The following is a 21,526-nucleotide window of genomic DNA, read 5'->3' on the forward strand; positions in this document are numbered from 1 at the left end:
CAATCTGTTCAAATAAAAAAATATATACATCTAATATTTTTTACCGTGGGCCAGAAAGGCGTGCGTTTTATTTTGAAACCGGATGTTGTCTGCGTGGGTATGACAAGCAACAACCTGGCAACATTTTAACCAACACGGCGTCAGGAAAAAAAACCAAAGTCCTTCTCGGCGTCCACTGCTTGGCAATGCCAGGTATGTTCAATTTATGCTACAATAACTAATATTTTACACCCCTGCCATATTTATTCATCGTATACTTGCTCGAGGAACCGGCTTGTCGTAGCATTAGATCATGTGGATTGAACCATGGCTACTAGCTGCAACATCCCATGGCTTAAGAACCTCCAGGAGCTTAGTTACAACTTCGAATGAGATTTTTTACTGACTAATACAATATATATAGGATGTAAAGCGCTGAAAACAATGACGCATTTAATGTCCATTTTTCGTTTTAAGTCATGTTGACGTTGTGTCAACAACTAGTGATTGCTAACTGCTGCTAACCTGACCAATGAAGCTAATATAGCTTCTTATCGTTTCTTTTTTCTTATCTTTTGATGCCACGACAAGACATTCCAATAACTTTATGTTACATGTGGGTTTTTTTAAAACTGCTTTTTTTGATCCTACGTTTTTCATGCTTCCTAGGGGGCTGTTAAAGATTAACATGTCCGGTTGCCGAGGCTTAAGTTAGCAACATAAGTGGGATATAGATTATCTTAACCCAGTGGCTTCAATTGATTCAAATGGAAGTTTAACATGGATGTATCCTAGATGATGCTTTTCAAAGCTCAATGAGATCATGAAGGGGATGCTGCAAACAATGTATGGCCTTTTATAAATGGTCAGATAATGTGTTGTTGTTTTTTTTTTTACCCCAAATCCTAGTATTATTTCTGTTTTAATATATAACCCACATATCTGATGTTGCAGTTTTGGCTCGTCCTTTGAGTGTTGCCGGGTAATGTTGCTGTATTATGGATGAACTATGAAGGCTCAATTGCAAGTCACAGGTGAGTGAGGTGTGCTACAGAAAAAGTCATATGTTTTGATACATGTTTTGTACAAGTTTGGTGGAATCTGTCGAACAAATCACAGCGATCGTTCGGATTAGGTGTTGGTTCTTCACTGTATATGGAGAAGCATGGTATCCGCTTAAGTGATGCTGAACAAGGTCGTTCTGCAGAGTTGCAGACGCACTGACGGAGACACAAAAGAGCAGAGCCGCGCTTCTGTCTGGTAGTCCTTGCTCACGGAGAGAAACAGTGTCTTGTTTCAAGTTGGGGGAAACACAGATTTGAAATACAGCTTACTCGCATGGTTCTCAACCACTACATTTGGCAAGAGTTTGTGAGCCGTAAGCAAGGAAAGACTTGACTTTTGCCAGTGATTAACCAAAACACAGGAAAACGCTTGACAACAGAGCAAAGGTCATTTTTAAATGATAATCTAATTACAGATTCTGTTGGAACTATTGCCTGATGTCAAAAATAATGCCACAGACACTTAAAGTTTTAAAAGCATTTCACTTAATACATAGTTAAACAGCAATACAACTTTTTTATTACTTGTTTAAAACAATTAATTTGGCAACAAAACTGCTGACTCCTGTGGATGCTGACACGTTTTAACCTCCCTTGAGTAGAGATAAGGTTTACTATCATAAGATCATTCAATTTATCTCCTGCTTTAATATCCAGCTCCAGAGTCATATTTCAGCCGGAAACAAAAGATAAACAAACGCATGCCATTATTTGCGCAGCTAGACACTGATGTATTTGTCTATATATACTTTTAAATTTTAATACTTGTAATATCGTTACTAATACCTCCTGTCTAACCTTAGTTCTTTCAGCCAAATTAAAGGAGAACAAAAAGAACTGGTTTGGTCCAAGTCCGTATGTGGAAGTCGCTGTGGATGGTCAGTCAAAGAAGACTGAGAAGTGTAACAACACAAACAGTCCAAAATGGAAACAGGCTCTAACAGTGTAAGTTCAGGTTATGGTGTTTTTGGTGTTAAAGTGACTTCCATTTAGCTAACAACAAAGTAATTAGATAACATGGCCAACTGTATTACGAATATAATGTTTCTTTTTTCATAAAATATTTTTTTACTTTTTAAGGATTTTCTTTTTTAAATGGTTGTTTTTGTTTTAAATAGTTTTTTTTCTCTCTCTCTCTAGAATTGTAACTCCGGTTAGTAAGCTGATATTTCGTGTTTGGAGCCATCAGACTTTGAAAGCAGACATCCTGCTGGGAATTGCCTCACTGGAGATCTGTGAAACACTAAAGACGAATGAACTGAAATGTAAGTTCAAAACATTTTTCTCTCTGCTTTTCTCCACATCTTTTACACAATTATAATGTAGTAAAGACCTTTTCTCTAGTATATTTTTTATCTTCGTGTACTTTTCATCTCCTGTTTTTTTTTTGTTTGTTCTGGAACATTTGTTTTACAGCTCAGCAGCCGCGGCGCACATGACTCTGGTTTATGGTCCAGGATATCATATTGTGACATCTTCTATTGCAGTGTGTGAGGTGGTTCAGACCCTGCAGCTCTGCTCTGACAAAGACTCTCGGGAGAATGTCGGTGACCTGTCCGTCTGTCTCGATGGTTTGAACGTGACAGCAGAAGCTCTAGCTGAGGCGGAGAAGGAGAAAGGTGAGAGGAGACCAGCCATGAGGTTTCTTTTTTTTAAAGCAACAGCTACATTTTTTAACTTGTTGTTGTAATCTATTTGCAGAACTTTTTTGCTTTTTACAATTGGTGGTTATGATAGAAAACTAGTGCTCTATTAAACAATACTTTATTTTTAAGTCTTTGCTGTTGAATAACATTACGCCATGTTATGGAAGTTGCAAAGCGCCACCACAATGTATATAAGCAATAACAGCATGAAACGTTGCTAAATAAATGCTATCTTTACATTTTAAATCATCCTTACTAATTATCGCAATTACTAAAATCGCAATCAATTTTTTTTGCTTTCAGTTGTTTCAAATGGAACCTCGAGACCAAACGGAGACACTAGAAGCAGGTAACCTTTCACTGTAGGAGTCTATGCTGAACTCTTGATGCATCAACAATTGACTTTGGTTCAAGAGGATATTTTCTAATGTAGTTTTAAAAAACAAACTTTCATTGGTTATATTACTTATCCAGTTTCTATGTTTGTTTTATTTGATCAAGTATCAAATATTGATATTGTTAGGTTAGGTTAGGTAGAACTTTATTGATCCCTCAGGAGGTCTCCTTCGGGAAATTGTTTTTTTTTCCAAATTATCCACAGCAAATACAGCAATTTTTCATAAAAAATAATCAAAATAAAATGAGAATAAGAACAAAGAGAAATAAAGAGAAAGAACAAGATGATAAGTCCAAGTCTAAAGATAAAGATAAAGAACATAGTGTCAAACCAGAATCATTTTATGCGATCCTCTGTATGGATGTCTGAAAATCCAAATGGTTAATGTGGATTTCATAACGAGAATAAACTAATTTTGAAGAAAAAAAGTTTTTGGTGTTTGGTGAAGGACCAACACGAATTTGATTTTTTTTTAAGATCCAGTCATGGAAAAACTCCTTTTGCAGACGGTTTGAGAAATATACGTTTGTTCAGCCTTTGATAAAATGTTTTAAAGATGATTTGGCCACTTGTGTGATTGAGATTTGCACCCCTGAATATGTTTCATAAAGTTTTTTTTTACTCTCTATAGGGCTAGCAGAGACACATCACCCTCAAGTGACTCAGAGGAGTGGGTCATTGTCCCCACGGATCAAACTGTCAGTGGTTCAAACTCACCTTCTCGCTCACCAAGGGTCTCTAACCCTTCCCGTCCCCTGAGACATCCTATGCCTCCTCCAACACCAAACGGACCTGCTGCTTCACCAAGTAGGAGATTTTATATTTAAATTTAGTTTTTCTTTTTTTAACTGTGGCCACATTGCATGTTTTTTGTCCTTCAGGTTCTTCTAGCAGTTCCTCTCCCAGTGAGCTCAGTGTAGGCCCAGCATCCGACGGCTCTTCTCAGGCTTCAGCAAGTGGGACTTCGGATCCCCAAGACGACTCTGCTGTAGGAGGCGCGATGGCGAGTACTTCACAGGCACCAGCTGAACCCAAACCAGTGACCACTTCAGCTCCGACCACTGCACCTCCAAGGATCGCTCACATGAACACCGGTCCTCTGCCTCCAGGGTACGTGAACTCGATGAATGATGCAGTCTTTCAGCAAAGACTATCAATTAAACATGTCGCTCTGCAGGTGGGAGCAAAGAGTGGACCAGAATGGACGTTTTTACTTTGTCGATCACATTGAGAAAAGGACAACATGGGAAAGACCAGATTCTCTGCCATCTGGGTAATTCATCTCTTCTTGATTCTATAGTAGTATTTTTTAGGAGTCATTTAAGTTCATGTTGTTCTTTTCCGAGTATATAGTCGCAAGTTGTCATTCCTTTGTTTTGGAGTTATGATGAGGATGTACTTGGTCACACTGCAAAAAACATAGACCAAAATGTATAACAAACACATTTATCTTGAAGAAAATCTCCTGGAATTGCTGGTCATGCGTTAAGATTTCACTGAACAAGTAATCATAAAATCAGGATAGAAGGAATATGTGGAACGTTTATGGCCAGAATAATCAAGTTCATGAATATTAAATTCCTTATCAAGGCCCTTGTTTACAGTATCTGAATAAATAAATAAATACATTGGGTGTTAAAAGGAAAACGATGGCAAACCGTCTCATGAGACAAAAGTCAAAACATCTAGACTGAGAAGACCTACTGTATGTATTTTTTGTTTCATAGAAAGTTAAAAATAAGTCGCAGGTGACGCAAACCTTGTGCTTTGAGATAAAAATACATAACTGAAGAGTGTTTTCAAAAGTGGAAGAGCTTATTTTAACTTCTTGCTCCGTGATGGTCACGATATTTTTCTCACAAAAGAGTTAATCTGGTAAAGGCTAAGCCTTTGTTAAAGTACCAATTGGTTTGGGGTCAAAGGGGTCAAAATCTTTTACCAGAAACAAAATGTTTATTAACCCGACGGGAGTTTTGATGTTGCCTTTTAATTCTTCAAAGCTCATTTTATCTTAATTTGTCCTTCTTCACCAACACTTTCATCCAATTTTTTCCCTTCAACATCCTTTTTTTTCTCTTATGTGATTTGAATATTTTTTACCAGTACATGCAAAAATTAGGGCATACTGTATCCATATTCAAACAATAATTAATAAATATATAATAATAATAATTATGATAGTAATAAATAAAACAAAAATGACATGAACATAGTAATAAATAAAACAATACATTATTATGAAGTCTTTATATGAAAATAAAGATGATAATTCATCTACCTTGTTTTCAGCCAATCATGCGGCGGGCCGCATAAAAAGTCTTGGTGGGCCAGATTTGTGTGGTACAGTTAATGGTGAAGCAGAAGTGTGTCAGTCCTCCTCTAGAGAAGTTATGTAAACTTGTCTTCAGATCATGAAGTAGTAATGTCTTTGTGAGGATCACATTCACACAGTTGGCTTTTAACTACCTGCCCTTATATGCAGAGGAGCAGGTTTCGAGGTCCTGTTGTGTGCCCTTTACTTTGCAGCGTACCAACTTATATTTATTTGATTTCATGAATAATAATAATTGACTTATTTGTTTCGCAATGTGACGGGATTCCCGTTTCCTTGAACGCTTTTTGAAAAGACGTATCTTTTCCTTCCTCACAGATGGGAGCGCCGGTTGGACACAATGGGTAGAGTGTACTATGTAGACCACATAACCAGAACCACCACATGGCAGAGGCCCACCCAGGAGTCGGTACGGAACTATGAGGAGTGGCAGCATCAGAGGAGCCAGCGACAGGGGGCAATGCAGCAGTTTAACCAGAGGTTCATTTATGGGGTACGAAACATCATATCAAGTTATTTATATACATCATATACTAAAAAATCCGATTTAACAGAATGTTTTCTTTTATACAGCCTCAGGACCAGTTGGCGGCCCCAACCAATAAAGAGTTTGATCCTCTGGGACCTCTGCCTCATGGTTGGGGTAAATAATAGGAACATTTTTTCTATATTTCTAGAAGTGTTTTTCATTTTCTTTTGGGATTTTTATTTATTCATTAAAAAAATATATTACATGTTTTTTTTCATGTCAGAAAAAAGAACAGACACGAATGGCAGAGTATACTTTGTTCATCACCCGACACGAGCAACACAGTGGGAGGACCCCAGGACCCAGGGGTGAGTGTCACTCATACACTTTCTAGCCAAGGTAGCCATCTTTAACATCTCTCTGTCCTTGATGCTTAACACACAAACCTGCAATTTTAACCCCAAATATAACTGGCAGAAAATAGTTTTATTACGAACACAACTGATCTTTGGGAACAAATCTAATATTTACTTCTTCTGTCCCTAAATCTGACAAAACCTTTATTCAAGTACAGTTCAGCGAAATCAAAGTATGCAATCGGACTGCATTTATGGTTTATTAAAATAAATGATCAAAATTTGACTTCATCTAAATCAACCGATTGTGTATATACAATGTTTGTATATATAACAAAGCAATTGCGTTTCAAAATAGTACCTCCTGTAGGTGGTGCTACAGTGTTTCCTTTTGGTACACTGGTTTTTCAAAGATTTACAATTTGTTAGCAATTACTTTGTTGTCATTATTATGTTTTTATTCTAAAGCATGTAAATCAAATAAGTTTAAAATGTACTTTTGTTTTGTTAATTATGAGTTTAAACATTTATTCATTTGTTGTTGCAAGATAATGTTAAGATGATATAATTATGTTGTTTCATCAAAACTTAATATTTGTTTCAAAGTTAACGATGTTAAAGTAGAAAAAAGTTGTCATGTCTGCCTAATCATGTCATTGTAATCTGGTAAATCCATTCGTCAAAGGTAAAATTAACTTTTAATATTTCTCTTCAGACTCTTGAATGACAAGCCTCTGCCTGAAGGCTGGGAGATGCGCTTTACTGTGGATGGGATCCCGTACTTTGTCGACCACAACAGGCGAACTACAACCTACATCGACCCTCGCACAGGGAAATCTTCACTGTAAATAAAATCCTTATCGATCAATCTTTCTGATCTGTAATGAAGGTTGAAATGAGACCTTTTTTTTCCCAGTGAAAATGGACCTCAGATTACATACGTCAGGGATTTTAAAGCCAAAGTTCAATACTTCAGATTCTGGTGTCAAGTAAGTTGATATAAACATGCACTTTTCCCATAAAGCCTTGTTTAATAATTATTGATTTCAACCAACAGCAACTGTCGATGCCTCAACATATCAAAATTACAGTGTCGAGGAAAACGCTGTTTGAGGATTCATTCCAGCAGGTAATGATAAAAACATTGACTTATGTAACAACGTTGTGCCGTTGGAACATGTTTGAGATGTTGACTTCATTTCAAGATCATGAGCTTCCACCCTCAAGATCTGAGAAGGCGACTCTGGATCATTTTCCCTGGGGAAGAGGGTTTGGATTATGGTGGCGTGGCAAGGTATGCCTCACTTTAAAGCCCAACCACCGAACTATGAACTTTAATTTTCAGTGGCTTTTTTTGTTTTCTTTTCTCAGGGAATGGTTTTTCTTGCTCTCCCATGAAGTCCTGAACCCGATGTACTGCTTGTTCGAGTATGCTGGCAAAGACAACTACTGTCTGCAAATAAACCCCGCCTCCTACATCAACCCCGATCACCTCAAGTACTTCAAGTTCATAGGCCGCTTCATCGCTATGGTAACACCTTTGGTATTTGATGGTTACCTTCTGCTTCAACATGAAGCGTTGCCCCAACTCTTCTCGGTTCCCTTTGCAGGCATTATTCCATGGGAAGTTCATCGACACGGGTTTCTCCCTGCCTTTCTACAAGCGTATCCTCAACAAACCCCTGGCTCTCAAAGACCTGGAATCCATTGATCCGGAGTTTTACAACTCTCTCATTTGGATTAAGTAGGTTTAATGCATGTGTGGTTTGTCTAAGAAAGCTTAAGTTAAGAAGCTAAAAGTTACCTTAATTAATCCCATGTTGTAAGTTGCAAAACTTTGGCAAGTGGATTTCCTATTTGCTTATTTTACAATATTAAATCCATTGGCCAATTCCTTTAACTAACTCATTGTAATCAATTCACCCACAGGGATAACAACATTGAGGAATGTGGTTTGGAAATGTTCTTCTCAGTGGACAATGAGATCTTGGGGGCAGTTACCACGCATGAGCTGAAGCCTGACGGGGGAAACGTTCAAGTAACGGAGGAGAATAAGGAGGAATACATCAGGTGCTTCTTGTCGCTTCCACTTTAAGAGTAAAATATCTTCTGGTCTAACTAATCGGTGTGTCTAGACTGGTGGCAGAGTGGCGGCTGTCCAGAGGAGTGGAGGAGCAGACCCAAGCTTTCTTTGAGGGTTTTAACGAGGTTCTGCCTCAGCAATACCTTCAATACTTTGACGCTAAAGAGCTGGAGGTACCGGGCAACACTTATTCTAACGCATCACGCCGTTGGTCCGGCAGTCGGCAAACTTCCTGTGTCTTCTGTGAAGGTGATGCTGTGTGGGATGCAAGAGATCGACCTGGCTGACTGGCAGAGAAGCACCATCTACAGACATTATGCCAAGAGTAGCAAACAGATTGTGTGGTTCTGGCAGGTTTGTACAACCTCTGGCACTTCTATTAAGACTTAAGAATATTTAAACTAAACAAATGTTTAAACCTGTTTTTGCTGTTCTGAACAAACTTGTTTGTTGTGTGTACATAAATTTACATACTGTATATTCATATTTATATTTATACTTTTTTATATACATTCATTCTATGCTGTGTTTTTTTAACGGTTGCCAAGCAATGAAATTTCGTTGCCAGTTTTATGCAGGCTGTGAGGTAATCGTATACTTTTGGAGAAAACAAATGTTTAAGGTGTTTGTTAGCTACTGCAACTTCTGATAAATCCAGTTTTGTGAAACTTGAGAGACTCCTCTTGCTTGTAGCAGGATATTCATGCGTAATATTACCGATGTAACGTTTCAAAATGCCTCCCAGTGTACAGATAAAGATAGTGTAAATCAATTCCAGTCGTAACAGAATTACTTGTAGCGCTGTAGGGAATCCGAGGTCAGGTTCACCTCACTTTTAATAATGAATAAAATCTCCCTTCTATAGTTTTTCAATGCATTTTATTTTTAAGCTTCTCATAGTTTTGAGTCCATTAAAGATCACTCTCTTTTATTCTTGCAAATCCCCTTGATTACATTCTTTTAGGTTTGTGACCTAATAGTAGTGTTTTTCTCTTAGTTTGTCAAAGAGATGGACAACGAGAAGAGGATGAGGCTGCTGCAGTTTGTCACTGGAACCTGTCGCCTTCCTGTAGGAGGCTTCACCGACCTGATGGGTACGACGCCACGAACGCCTCAGTTGTTTTGTTCGGCTATAACTTGTAGTTTGTTTTTTTATTCTGCAGGGAGCAATGGCCCTCAGAAGTTCTGCATCGAGAAAGTTGGTAAAGAGAACTGGCTTCCAAGAAGCCACACGTGGTAAGATCTCAATTTAATCCTAAGATTTTATTAAACCAACCCCACTTAGTCATAGCCCTGACACACCTGCTGTAATTACGGATGGCCCGCGGATGTTATTTGATTAGTAGTAGAACCGGCCCGTAGGCTGCAGCCGCCTGCTGGTCTTTTTGTCTGTGAAAAATGTTTGCACTTGAAATTACTGACATGAACCATTAAAAAATATTGGATTATTCATTTAATCATTAAATAATATTCGGCAGTGGTCCTCAACCTTTTTTGCACCACGGACCGATTTTAATGTCGTTGTGATTGGAATTAATTTATTCAAATAAACATTCATGGGCTGGTTTGAAGCATCTTAAGATAAAATTTAACAAGAGTAAAACTGTCATCGTGTGATGGTGCATTAATATAGTTTATGTTTTTTGAGATGGCTTTGATCACGTGATCACACGAGGGAAACCGGCTTCTGCTGCGCCTCGCTCGCTGCAGCTTCAGTTTTATAAAACTGACGAGATGTTTTTTCCCCAAGAACGTCTGTGACTCTCGTGAACTACGTTTCAAGCGATCAAACGAGAGTCATTTTGTTCGTTGTATTATAAAAACGGATCCTATTCCTTATATAGGTGTTAATATTTGATCAATATTGTGATGACCAATCAGCTTTCACTATTGGGCAGGGATGCATCATGGGAGGTTGCACTTCTGTGTGCACCATTAATAAGTTAGGTTGGATAATTATTGCCTTCCCCCAAGATCTGCTGACTAGTACAAGTTGGTTTGGGGCCCCTGATGTAGACTGTGTTAGGTCTTGGTTCATTAGGTTATGCGCAAACATTTTAATAAACATTGAACCAGTCCGGCCCTCGTCGACTTTGACATCCCTGAATTGAACGAATACATTTTGCTATTGGCTGTCAAAGCGCTTTGTGACTCTGGTCTAAAAAAGGCGCTATATAAATAAAGATTATTATTATTATTATTATTATTATTATAATTTGTTCAGTACTCAGTCTCTCCAACAGGGGGAGAAATGTGCAGAATTGTTGAATTATATTCCTAATATTTATGAAATTCTGAGCGTTACCCTTGAGGCGTCCACGAATTAGTGTTTGCTTTATTTGGTTTAGTTGTGCGTCTCCAAAATATATATTGACCTAATGATAATTCATCTAATATTGTCTCAATATTAGTATTCAAAATGTCTGCTACATGGTGTCACTGTCTTTGCTGAAGCAATAAAACCCTTTTCTATAACTGTTCATTTAGCTTTGATTAATAACATAATAGAGATGGAAGAAATTGAGATTAAAAGGCTCATTAAACTCGTAGATCAAATGTGATTCTGTGTGTCCCGTTTAGTTTTAATCGGCTGGACCTCCCTCCTTACAAGAGCTATGAGCAGCTGAAGGAGAAACTCATGTTTGCCATTGAGGAGACGGAAGGCTTCGGACAGGAGTGATCTTTCAGAACTGGAGCGACGACGAGGACGGAGCCATACTGGACACAGACGATCGTTCTCCATCCAGCCTGTATAATGTCTCACCCAGAGGTCGCAAGGGCAACGTTCAACTCGTACCTTTTCTCTGGTACATTTTTACCGAATGACTTGTCAAATCTTCCTTTTGTTGTTTCACCTCTCGCCCATTGGATCAGTTTCACTCCGGCTCTGACCTCACCCATCTGAACCCTCTGCTGGAGAGGATGGGTTTGGAAACGCCTCTCGCACCTGCCCGAACTTGCTGGGAATTACGCAACTGCAGCTTCAAGACTTTTTTTTTTTCTGTTTCTGCAAAAAGAAATATTTGGGGCGTTTAGATGAAAAGTGTGTTTTAAATTGAACCGTCACTGTAAAGCTGTCTTGTTTCTGTCATTCCAACTGCTGACAGACTTGAAATCCTGCAGTTTCTCTGGATGAACCTTATGTGCAACTTCATGGACATTGTGCTGCGTTTGTTCACTTGAACTGTTTGCACGGCCAACTGTGAAAAGAAAGACCGTAAGATTGTTGAGGAGTCGGACGTTAATGTGCAATAGCTTTTATTTAGAAACCCCCCCCCCCTCGCACTCTCCTTTTATTATACAGACTTGTGAGGTCTTTGCTAGAGTTATGTATTCATAACTGATGATGCAATTTGAGTACTAAGACATCAGGGTCCAAATTACTCACAGTTTTAACTTTGGTTTTTCTGTGGATGAGGTCGTTTTACCTGCTTTAACTATCATTGTTAGTTCAGTCAAATGGATAACAAGATTAAGACACATTTTAAGATATTAAAATCCTTTTTTTGGTTATGTCAGCAAAAATATGACTAGCCTTTCGCCAACAATTAGATAGTTAAGTATTTGAGACATTATTTACATGTGCAATCATTAAAAATCCTGACTAACCAGCATCATCATCCAGACCAGGGGTGGGCAAAGTGTTCCACAAAGGGCCGAAGTGGGTGCAGGTTTTTGTTACAACAAATCAATCGGGTGTCTTAAGAGCGTATAGAGTTGATTGTCAGTCAGGTGTTGCTTGCTTGAGGACCGGTTTGCCAACCTCTGATCCAGACTGTTCCAGTGTAGAGATAAAAGATCATTTTGATGAATCAGTCGCCAAGAATTAAAGACAGGTGACGATCGTGGTGTCATCTGTCTCGCAGTAGTAAATATGTTGTGTCATGGTCAGATCACTGTCTGTCAACAGACAAAAGGAATATTTGTTTTATAGCCCTAAAGAAGACACACCCGTTGGAATCGTATTATTATTATTATTATTGTAAAGGTGGCTTGATTGAGCAGACGCCCTTACTTTCAAATATTTGTGGAAATTTAAGAAAATCAGGAAAAACAAATGTAAATAGAAAAGTATTTGTCGACCCTTCAAAGCTTGATGATTACGAGAGATTCATTGAATTAATGGCATCCATTTAAACTATGCTGTGAATAAAAGCATCAAACTCGGATAGGCGACCGTCTCTAACTTTATTGATCTTTGCAAGATGAGCAGTTTTTCTTTTATGGGAATTAAACTGCCAATCTGATGATTCTAAGAAGAAAATAGATATTTGAAACCTTCTTAAACCCCCCCTCTTCCCCCCTTAAGAAAAATAGGCGTTCTGTATATATGACCCACATACTCGACCACAGACTTCAATTTTCGAGGTATTAAATGTTCATTTTGATGAAGTAATTTGTTACTTATGAAGTGGGAGAATCTGGTTGTTGTCTATATATACTGTATATATTGGGGGAAAATAAATAATCACGCATTGGCGGGAAGCCAAGTTTCTCATGGTCAATGACAGTGGGAAAAAGCTTAATCTCACCTATTTACTTACTATACAATACGTCTAATGCAGTTGATGTAAATATCTTACATTGTAGTTTGTTCTCAGATTATCACACATGATTCACACGAAGCAAGATGAAAGTTAGACCCTAGTTTTATAGGGTGTGTGGTCAGTCATGTTCAATGTATTCTTGCCCTGCAACTCTGCTTACAAACAACTTTTGTCTTTTACGATCCTAGTTTAAAAAGTGTCATCCAAATTTGTGGTTTTTCCATTTTACTTTATAGTTTTTATCATTTTTGGGTTGTTAACCCTCTTGAAAAACATGTGCTTATATGTGTGGATTAAGTGGAAGCAATTACTTTTCCTCTATGCAGGTTTTAACATTTTGTGAGATAGATTATTTATTCTGACTCAATGTGGGATTCTTTAATTATATAATGTTTGGTTTATTGGCCAAAAATTTAAATTGTGAAGAAACAGCCTAGAGATGAGTCTGCTGAAACGGATCTTGCTTGACACCATCTTTTCTGTTTGAGTCTCACTTGTTGTAAATCGTTGTAAATGATTCAAAAACATTCAACAAGTAGCCACTGGTATGCAGATTTTGTGCGGATATTAATAAATTAATTGATGTAAAGAAAAAATGCATCACTAAACCATTTGTGTGCCTTATATTTCTCCAGCTGGTGTTGAATGAAATTGTTCGATATGTTTTACTTTGCTTGCCCAGTTTTGATCTGTCTATACGCCAGAGGTAAGGTTAATTTATAATATGATATGAAGTGTTGCCATATAATATTTCCCAATTGAAACATTACTTTAAAGTCACTTCAACCAACATCCTGTGCGAAAAAACAACCTTTTTACCTTAAAATACGTGTATTAGGTAATGACTTCTGTGTAAATTAGTACATAACCTGATTCAAACCAACAACAAATATTTACCTGTGTTTGCACCAGACACAAGCCTCGGGTGTCTTTGGTGAAGGACGTTTCCTTTTACATTTTTACTGATGATTTGGACACGTTCACTATGTGAGGCCTTCAAATATAAGTGAATATGAATATCACTTTACGGCAGGTTGGTGCATTTTCAGATTTAAGTGGGTCAATGAATACAATGGGCTGTCACTGCACTTATAAAAACATGTGTTATTGTAGGGGATCAGAGAGATGAGAAGGCCTAAGACACATTGCCCAGATACCTTTCTTGCTGGTGATATGTTTGTCCTGCCAAAGGGTTCCAGGGGCTAGACTTTGTCTCATCTGTATTCTTCATAATGAGTCCTTTCTTGGGATATCCCATTGGATACCATGAATGCCAAATGAAAGTAAAATTGTTTGGTTCCACTTGAGTTTGATCATAAACTAGGGATATATTGTCTTGTTGGTCTCATAACCTCAAAGACTAAAAAAAGAAATCCCACCCTTATTTTTTACAATCGGTGTGGCATAGGGACTAAAACTGTCTGGCAACTAGTTTATAAAAAAAATGACACTAATGGGTTAAGGGTCTTATTGAGTGAGTTGATTCATATGCTACATGGCACAAAAAGGCTAGAATAATTTTGAACACGACTACACTACTACCCTCTCTTTCCCATCATAGGCTCCAGCATGGAGAGCACGGGGTTGCTGCGAACCAGCCTTTTTTCTGTAAAGATTACATTCATTAACATTTTCTAGAAATGGATTATTCAACAAAATAGCAGAGTTACTATACATATTCTAATAAAGGCAATACCAACAACTGGGAAACATTAGATTTTTAGTCTTTAAGTTCCTCTACTGTGGTGATCAACGCTGCACCAGCCACCCATTATTGTCCTTAATTGCCTTCTTCTGGATGGACTAGTGTTGTGCCAACAATTTCCTTGTCTGCTCAAAAATTACTTAATCTATGGCTCAATTTAACCAACATTGTGCTCTGTACAACTTTATCTCCCTATCAGAAAAAATATTTAAATAAGTGCCAAAACTATGTGCTTTATCCTACCAAAAATACCAGAATAGTGTAAATCATGCCACTATTTTTTTTTATTCATGTAGGAAGGTCCACAAATGAACACAATGGACCGTCGGTACAGTAATACGGAAAACATTCTTTATCTAGTTTGGTTATCGGGCCGAGGAAGAATTTTTAGAAACAACTGGACTGGCAACAAAAAAACAACCACAGTCATCTGCAGAATGTGACGTCATGCTACTTCAATTAACCCGGACACTGAGAACCCCCACAAGACCAGAAACGGCAGGCAAGTCAAACTAACAGCAACACCTGATGATTATTGGTTATTGCTCCTGATGGTAAGGTTCCAGGGTTGAGTCAAACTAAGAGCCCTTCTGAGGAGGAGCCACATCTTAGGTCAGTCTGTCAAACTGAGCCTGAGAAACCTGGGTGTTGTATTTGACAAAGACATTTCTCTAGTTCAACACTGCAGAAAACTGACCAGAAACTGTTCAACTGAGAAAAATCTCTAAACTTAGGAAAGTGTTGTTACAACAAGATCTGGATCTTATGATCCATGCGTTTGTGTCTTCTCGTCTGGACTATTGTAACAGTTTGTTTTCATGTATTAACAAGAAGGAGCTGTCTCGCCTACAGTTAATACAAAACTCTGCAGCGAGAATTCTGACCCGCTCCAGTAGAATAACTCACATTTCTCAGATCCTTAAAACTCTTCACTGGCTGCCAGTTTTCTTCAGGATCAGTTATAAATTCTGGTTCTTACTTTCAGAGCTATTCATGGCCAGCTCGGGCTCTGAGGTCTGTGGATCAGAATCTACTGATGGTTCCTGAACACGTTTCCGTACCAGAGGAGAGAAATCCTTCCAGGCTGTTGCTCCTAAGCTTTGGAACGATCTTCCTCTCCATCTGTGTTTGATGATCTACTGACTCCTTCAAGAAACATCTTAAGAATTTTTTATTTGTGCAGCATTTTTCTGGGACTGTTGTGTTTGTGTCATGTGTCTTGGCCTTTTAAAGTATATATTTTAACTGTCTTGTTTTTGATTGTTAAAGCGCTTTGTCACTCTGGTCTAGAAGGCTCTTTACAAATAACCTTTTCTAACTTACTAATACCAAAGTGAAGCAGAGGAAAGCAAGCAAGAGCAAAAGGGGAAACTAAAAATATAAACACGAGATTAATCACTAAAACTAACAACCAATGCAAACACAACTCATGCAAATGGCTCAGTTATGGGGCGTGAAGGCGTGACCACAATTCGACTAGTTCCATAAAGCAATACTATCTGCTTGTATTTTTGTTAAGATCATTTGGTGGAGGTCATGGCAGGTTCAGAACTTATGAACACGTTATTATATACTGTGAATAATATTTTACAGCAAGAGAAATACAAGGCTGCACTCGCCGCTTTAAAGGGACTCATACATGGACTAGTGTGAGTTTATTTATTTTTTTGTTTAATACAAGATACAGCTGGACTGGGTTTGTTTCATGTTCATCAAATGTTTTTTCTCTCATAGATATGGAGCTAAAATCCGAGCACCACACGCTCTGGTCATGACTTTTCTGTTCAGAGGTGGAAGGTAGGAACGGATATAAACTTGGAACAGCAACATTTCAGATTAATTTCATTCATCTTTCCAACAGTCTGAAGGGCAAACTAAGAGCCATTCTGAAAGCAACCTACCAGCACGCACGCAACCTGGGCTGCTTCGTCTTCATCTACAAGGGACTCCAGGCCCTGCAGGCGAGGATGCAGGGGAAGAGCCTTCAGTCGCACTCCTTCCTGGCCGGCTGTGTCGGAGGCTGGTTGGTCTTTGGAGACAATAACAACATCAACAGCCAGGTACAACAACCAGAAACTGTATCTTTGTGTGATCAAAACTTGAAGTTAAATAATAAGTGAAGTTGATGTATTTACCTCTCATTTGCCCTTCCAGCTTAGCATGTACCTGCTGTCCAGGGTCCTTTTCGCTTTGTCTCGACTGGCTGTAAAGAAGGGAATCATCCCGGAGCCCAAACAAGATCCGTTCCCTCTAGCCACCGCTGTGATTATGGGTACTGCCTTGTGGCTCTTTGAAAATTACCCCAAAACACTACAGCCGTCAGTGCAGTCCTCAATGACCTACCTCTACCACGACAGCAACGTGTGGCACGACATCTCCGACTTCCTTATGTAGAGTCCACAGTGGAATCAACTATAAGCCCATTGGTTTACTTTCTGTACAGTTATTTGTTTGAGTATGATAATAATAATATTTGTTTAATTTGATAATTTCTTATCGACTGTTTTATTAGGTAAAGACAAACACAGATGCGCACACAAACTTACTGTGTTCTATTTGAATTGATTCAAGATTTATTTGTGCAAATTGATACCTTGTGGCATTAAAATGTTTACATAAAGGAAAGGAAACTAAGGTGCATTTCTATCGCATGACTCAATATCTTGGTTACTCCAGCTCTCAGCCATTTCACTACAGTTCAGCCCATGACCTCACCCTGCTGAACACAGAGCACTGAAGAAGACGGATTAAAAACTCACCCAGCCTGCCAAGACTCGCTTAGAATTATTCAATAGCAATTTCTATCCTTCTTTTGTTGTTTCTCTATTTTCGGGATTTAAGTTCTTGTATTACTTGTATGTATCAATTTAAAATAATACAACTTAAGTCACACTGAAGTGGAAAAGTCTAGTTTTTGATTGTTATTAATTTTCCTTTGTATGTTTACTGAATATTATTACTACAAAAATGTGTAGTGCCTTTTCTAATAGGTGTGCTGCTTAAGTACAGGTCTTGCTTTTAAATTAAAGTTTATTGCTTAAAATATTTTTGACTGCTTGTCCAGGCTTGTTTCGTCCGCAAATCACATGTCAAAATGTATTTTAATATAAATAATTATCATGACAGTATAATAATTCACATTTTGAATATTTCTTATAAAGCGATTCTATGCGATTTGAAGTGGAGCGACGCCATTGGACTGAAGTGGTAGTGTTTAGCCCGACGGGAGACTACATTTCCCATGAGCCCTCGCTAAACGTCGCAAAAGTGGCCATGTCCTGCTTTGCAGCAGTTGGACGAATTTTCTGTTTCCATACTTCCATTGTCTGAATGAAGGATGGATACCGATGAAGTAATGAATCAGATTGTGGATAATGAAATATGATATGTGATATGACATCTTTGTAAATAACATAACTTTAACTTTATTTTTGTACCATAATCCCCCCCATCACAACCAGCGTGATATGTAGCATGTTCACACCATCCCCAAGAACTTTTACAGTGAAAATAAAAATCACTCACAACACCTCAAGTCACGCTATATGAGTCATTCAACTAGTTTTAAGTTGATGTGTCATCACAAGTTTTATGAAAATATTTTAGTACAAAAATATTAAGGTATCCAAACTACCCAGAGCTGCTTTAATAATTTTAGCGAATTCATTTAGAACTTTTAGGTTAATTTTAACAACAATTGTATCGCCGTTTAGGAACATAACAAAAGGACTTACTTTTATTAAATGCTTGGCTATATAATACAATATTTTAATGACTCATAATTATTGAATGGATTAATCATATATTTAAACATTTGGAATTCAAAAATAACCTTAATAATTATAATTTTCTGGGGGTAAAAACAAGAAACATTTCTAATTTTTCATAATCATAATCGCCCTCATAGTTTGACATTTTCTCGTCACTTTTAAATTGTATATCTCCTTTAAAACACTGCGGAACGATTCCACGGTTCCGGACTAGAGGACGGGCTTTAATGTAACACACAACTTCCGTGTTCAAAGTCCGGCTTGTATTTTTGTCCGGGTTACCTTGTAGGAAGCGATGGCAGGTTCGGAGCTAATAAAAACGTTTTTATACGCTGTCAATAATATTTTACAGCAAGAGAAGTATAAGGCGGCACTTGCCGTTTTAAAGGGACTTAGGAATGGCGTGGTGTAAGTTTAAATGGTGTATATTGATATAAATAATATTACGTTACTATTGTCAAAATGTAAATAGTCAAAGCTAACTTATTTTCATATTTGTGTCATAGATATGGAGCTAAAATCCGAGCACCACACGCCCTTGTCATGACTTTTCTGTTCAGACATGGAAGGTAAGAACTGAACTTTGATCGTTTACGTGTCACAAGAGTTTTGAGCGTTTTCCCCTCATCTTTCCAACAGTCTGAAGGACAAACTAAGAGCCATTCTGAAAGCAACCTACCAGCACGCACGCAACCTGGGCTGCTTCGTCTTCACCTACAAGGGACTCCAGGCCCTGCAGGAGAGGATGCAGGGGAAGAGCCTTCAGTCGCACTCCTTCCTGGCCGCATGTGTCGGAGGCTGGTTGGTCTTTGGAGACAATAACAACATCAACAGCCAGGTACAACAACCAGAAAGTGTATCTTTGTGTGATCAGCTTAAACTTTGATTACCTGTATGCTTATCTTAAATAATATATATTCTATGTGTGGTCTGAAACCATCCTACCCATCGCTATTATAAATATAATTTGCTTTCATTTGTAGCTTTATTTAGTTTGATGAAAATGAAAATAACAAAAACATTATAAGTTCAAAATCCATTAAAACTAAAAACTAAAAGTTTTTAATTTCCGGCCCATATAATAATACACTATCTCAAAGTACTTTAACAATAAAAAAAATACACAGTTAAAATGTATACTTTAAAAAGGCGCTTTACAAATGACTCTTAATTACTAACTATAATGCTTACCACTTAAATTGTAAAGGATGAATAACTAGACTGTTCCTAATTTCTCATTCTTAAAATGACTTTTGTTTTCCAAAATTGTCAATTCGTCCATTCCTTGTGTTTAACTATGTTTGGCTGCATTTTGTAGAACAGGAGTGATCAACTTTTTTTTTTTAACTCAGAGCAATTTCATGGGCATTGTGTGACCCTAAGGGCTGCCATTAGTTTATCACAGACTTCTGAACTTAATATACATTTCCTGCAACACACTAATCCCATTATTGCTTCTTCCATAATAACACGTGTGGCAACCAGAACATAACAAGATAATTATTGTATGAATTTCTTTTACTTTTTTTTTTAACAGGCCCAGGGGTGGTGACCCCTTGTGTAGAACTATAACTTTTGATTACCCTTCTATAAAGTTCACGGTCTCTCCTTGTACCTCCAGATAAACATGTACCTGCTGTCCAGGATCCTTTTCGCTTTGTCTCGACTGGCCGTAGAGAAGGGGATCATCCCGGAGCCCAAACAAGATCCGTTCCCTCTCTTCGCCACTCTAGTTTGGGGCATCGTGCTCTGGCTCTTTGAATATTACCCGCACACACTACAGCCGTCACTCCAGTCCTCAATGACCTACCTCTACCACGACAGCAACGTGTGGCACGACATCTCTGACTTCCTCGTTTATAATAAACCCAGGACTGTTACTTCCAAATGAATATGGTTACATTTTGGGTAAAAGGACCACTAGTCATTTCCTATGATATTTCCTCTTGAATACACATGTTGCCTTTTAATTTTTAAAAAGGATGAATCATATTTCGAATGTTATGCTCATTCATAATTGAATCGTAATATTATGACCACCTTACGAATGTAGTGTAAGTCTTGAGAAGTTCACAGTCTGCATTGTTTGTTTAGAAATCACTCATAACCTCATTACCAGTTCAGTACTTCCTTCTAGCTGCTTTTTTTTCCCCTAAGAAAAAGTGTTACAAAAGAAAGATCTCCACCATGTTAGAAAGGTGGTCATAATGATTCATCCAACTGGTGCATAAATAATTATTTTTGATTATCATGAACAAACATCCAGACCGAATCCTTGGCCAAAGAAAGTACCGTGGATATGTCAAAGGTCACAAACGCCTTCCTTTAAGTAGCACTTTTTCTTGCTGATGAGATGATATGTTTAAATACAGATTTGTGGCAATATAAAATATTTACAACACTAGATACAGATCGATGTCACTGATAGAAACTCAACACCATTTTAAGTATATTAAGTTATCTAAAGAAATTGTGTCCAAGTTCAAAGCGACTGATGTTGGATGTGTCAATAAACAATAACTCTCCCTTTATTCATTTATTCTTTGAGTACAAGTATGATTCACAAATGATGAAGGCAAACCTGATGGACTTGTTTAGACACTTCCCTGGATATAATGTCATTTTATGGATATTTATATCTTTAAAAAAAAAATTGTTGTTTGAAATGATTACATGTTTAATGTTTTATTATAATTCTACAGTGGCTGGAAAGTGCCAAACAAATTTCAAAACTATTTTAAGTGAATAATTATTTAATGAGTTTGTAAATGTGTTTTAAAATTGTTTATATTTGTTGCTAACTTCTGATGCAGATATATAGATAATACTTTATTCATCCATTGGTAAAGTTACTATATAGTCCTCTTTTAAGTTAAAAAAAATGTAAATAATGAAATCATAAGTGGGCACCAACCTTTTTTGTTTTGTTTCTATGAGTTGTTGTAGTGCAGTGTTGAATCACGCGTCGCATAATCCCATAATATCAGCACCGGTTATGCCAACTGGTTTATTTAAAACCTAAGGAATGACTGTTGAATTAATCACTTTTATTATGTCACTTTTAAAGCTGTTGTGGGTTTGGATTGTTTTTGTTGTTTTTTTACTTTCTGCTGATCTTAAGAACAACTTTCAGTAATCTTAACTCGTAATGTAGAATAAAAATATTATTGTACTTCAT

At 37.6% G+C, this 21,526-nt stretch overlaps 3 protein-coding genes across 3 annotated transcripts; all 3 read left to right on the plus strand.

Moving 5' to 3' along the window:
• The first annotated feature begins 100 nt into the window (after window positions 1-100).
• On the plus strand, window positions 101-13,481 carry itcha (itchy E3 ubiquitin protein ligase a). Its single transcript, XM_087801751.1, has 24 exons — window positions 101-192; window positions 934-1,013; window positions 1,847-1,988; window positions 2,184-2,308; window positions 2,531-2,662; window positions 2,993-3,038; window positions 3,718-3,893; window positions 3,968-4,196; window positions 4,264-4,359; window positions 5,737-5,911; window positions 5,992-6,061; window positions 6,171-6,255; window positions 6,959-7,087; window positions 7,160-7,232; window positions 7,301-7,372; window positions 7,449-7,537; window positions 7,615-7,774; window positions 7,854-7,987; window positions 8,173-8,313; window positions 8,379-8,499; window positions 8,576-8,680; window positions 9,324-9,420; window positions 9,490-9,562; window positions 10,907-13,481. The coding sequence occupies exons 2-24, from the start codon at window positions 989-991 to the stop codon at window positions 11,004-11,006; spliced, it is 2,595 nt and encodes an 864-aa protein (XP_087657877.1). The 5' UTR covers window positions 101-192; window positions 934-988; the 3' UTR covers window positions 11,007-13,481.
• Window positions 13,482-16,114: 2,633 nt separating this feature from the next.
• Window positions 16,115-16,972, plus strand: LOC148070972 (peroxisomal membrane protein 4-like). Its single transcript, XM_087800536.1, has 4 exons — window positions 16,115-16,227; window positions 16,313-16,375; window positions 16,440-16,638; window positions 16,733-16,972. Exons 1-4 carry the CDS (start codon window positions 16,115-16,117, stop codon window positions 16,970-16,972), a joined length of 615 nt encoding a protein of 204 aa, XP_087656662.1.
• A 1,647-nt stretch (window positions 16,973-18,619) lies between these two features.
• Window positions 18,620-20,879, plus strand: LOC148070973 (peroxisomal membrane protein 4-like). The gene is made up of 4 exons (XM_087800537.1): window positions 18,620-18,756; window positions 18,855-18,917; window positions 18,988-19,186; window positions 19,970-20,879. Exons 1-4 carry the CDS (start codon window positions 18,644-18,646, stop codon window positions 20,237-20,239), a joined length of 645 nt encoding a protein of 214 aa, XP_087656663.1. The 5' UTR covers window positions 18,620-18,643; the 3' UTR covers window positions 20,240-20,879.
• Window positions 20,880-21,526: the final 647 nt, after the last annotated feature.

The sequence above is a fragment of the Callionymus lyra genome, chromosome 10 (assembly GCF_982586985.1).
Source record: "Callionymus lyra chromosome 10, fCalLyr1.hap1.1, whole genome shotgun sequence".
Lineage (NCBI taxonomy): Eukaryota > Metazoa > Chordata > Actinopteri > Syngnathiformes > Callionymidae > Callionymus > Callionymus lyra.

Coding starts and splice junctions, on each gene's coding strand:
- itcha (XM_087801751.1), top strand. CDS start 989: ATGAAGGCTCAATTGCAAGTCACAG. Junction 7,233..7,300: donor ACTTCAGATTCTGGTGTCAA/GTAAGTTGATAT, acceptor TTCAACCAACAG/CAACTGTCGATGCCTCAACA. Junction 7,988..8,172: donor AACTCTCTCATTTGGATTAA/GTAGGTTTAATG, acceptor ATTCACCCACAG/GGATAACAACATTGAGGAAT.
- LOC148070972 (XM_087800536.1), top strand. CDS start 16,115: ATGGCAGGTTCAGAACTTATGAACACGTTATTATATACTGTGAATAAT. Junction 16,376..16,439: donor TTTCTGTTCAGAGGTGGAAG/GTAGGAACGGAT, acceptor TCTTTCCAACAG/TCTGAAGGGCAAACTAAGAG. Junction 16,639..16,732: donor ATAACAACATCAACAGCCAG/GTACAACAACCA, acceptor TTGCCCTTCCAG/CTTAGCATGTACCTGCTGTC.
- LOC148070973 (XM_087800537.1), top strand. CDS start 18,644: ATGGCAGGTTCGGAGCTAATAAAAACGTTTTTATACGCTGTCAATAAT. Junction 18,757..18,854: donor GGACTTAGGAATGGCGTGGT/GTAAGTTTAAAT, acceptor TTTGTGTCATAG/ATATGGAGCTAAAATCCGAG. Junction 18,918..18,987: donor TTTCTGTTCAGACATGGAAG/GTAAGAACTGAA, acceptor TCTTTCCAACAG/TCTGAAGGACAAACTAAGAG.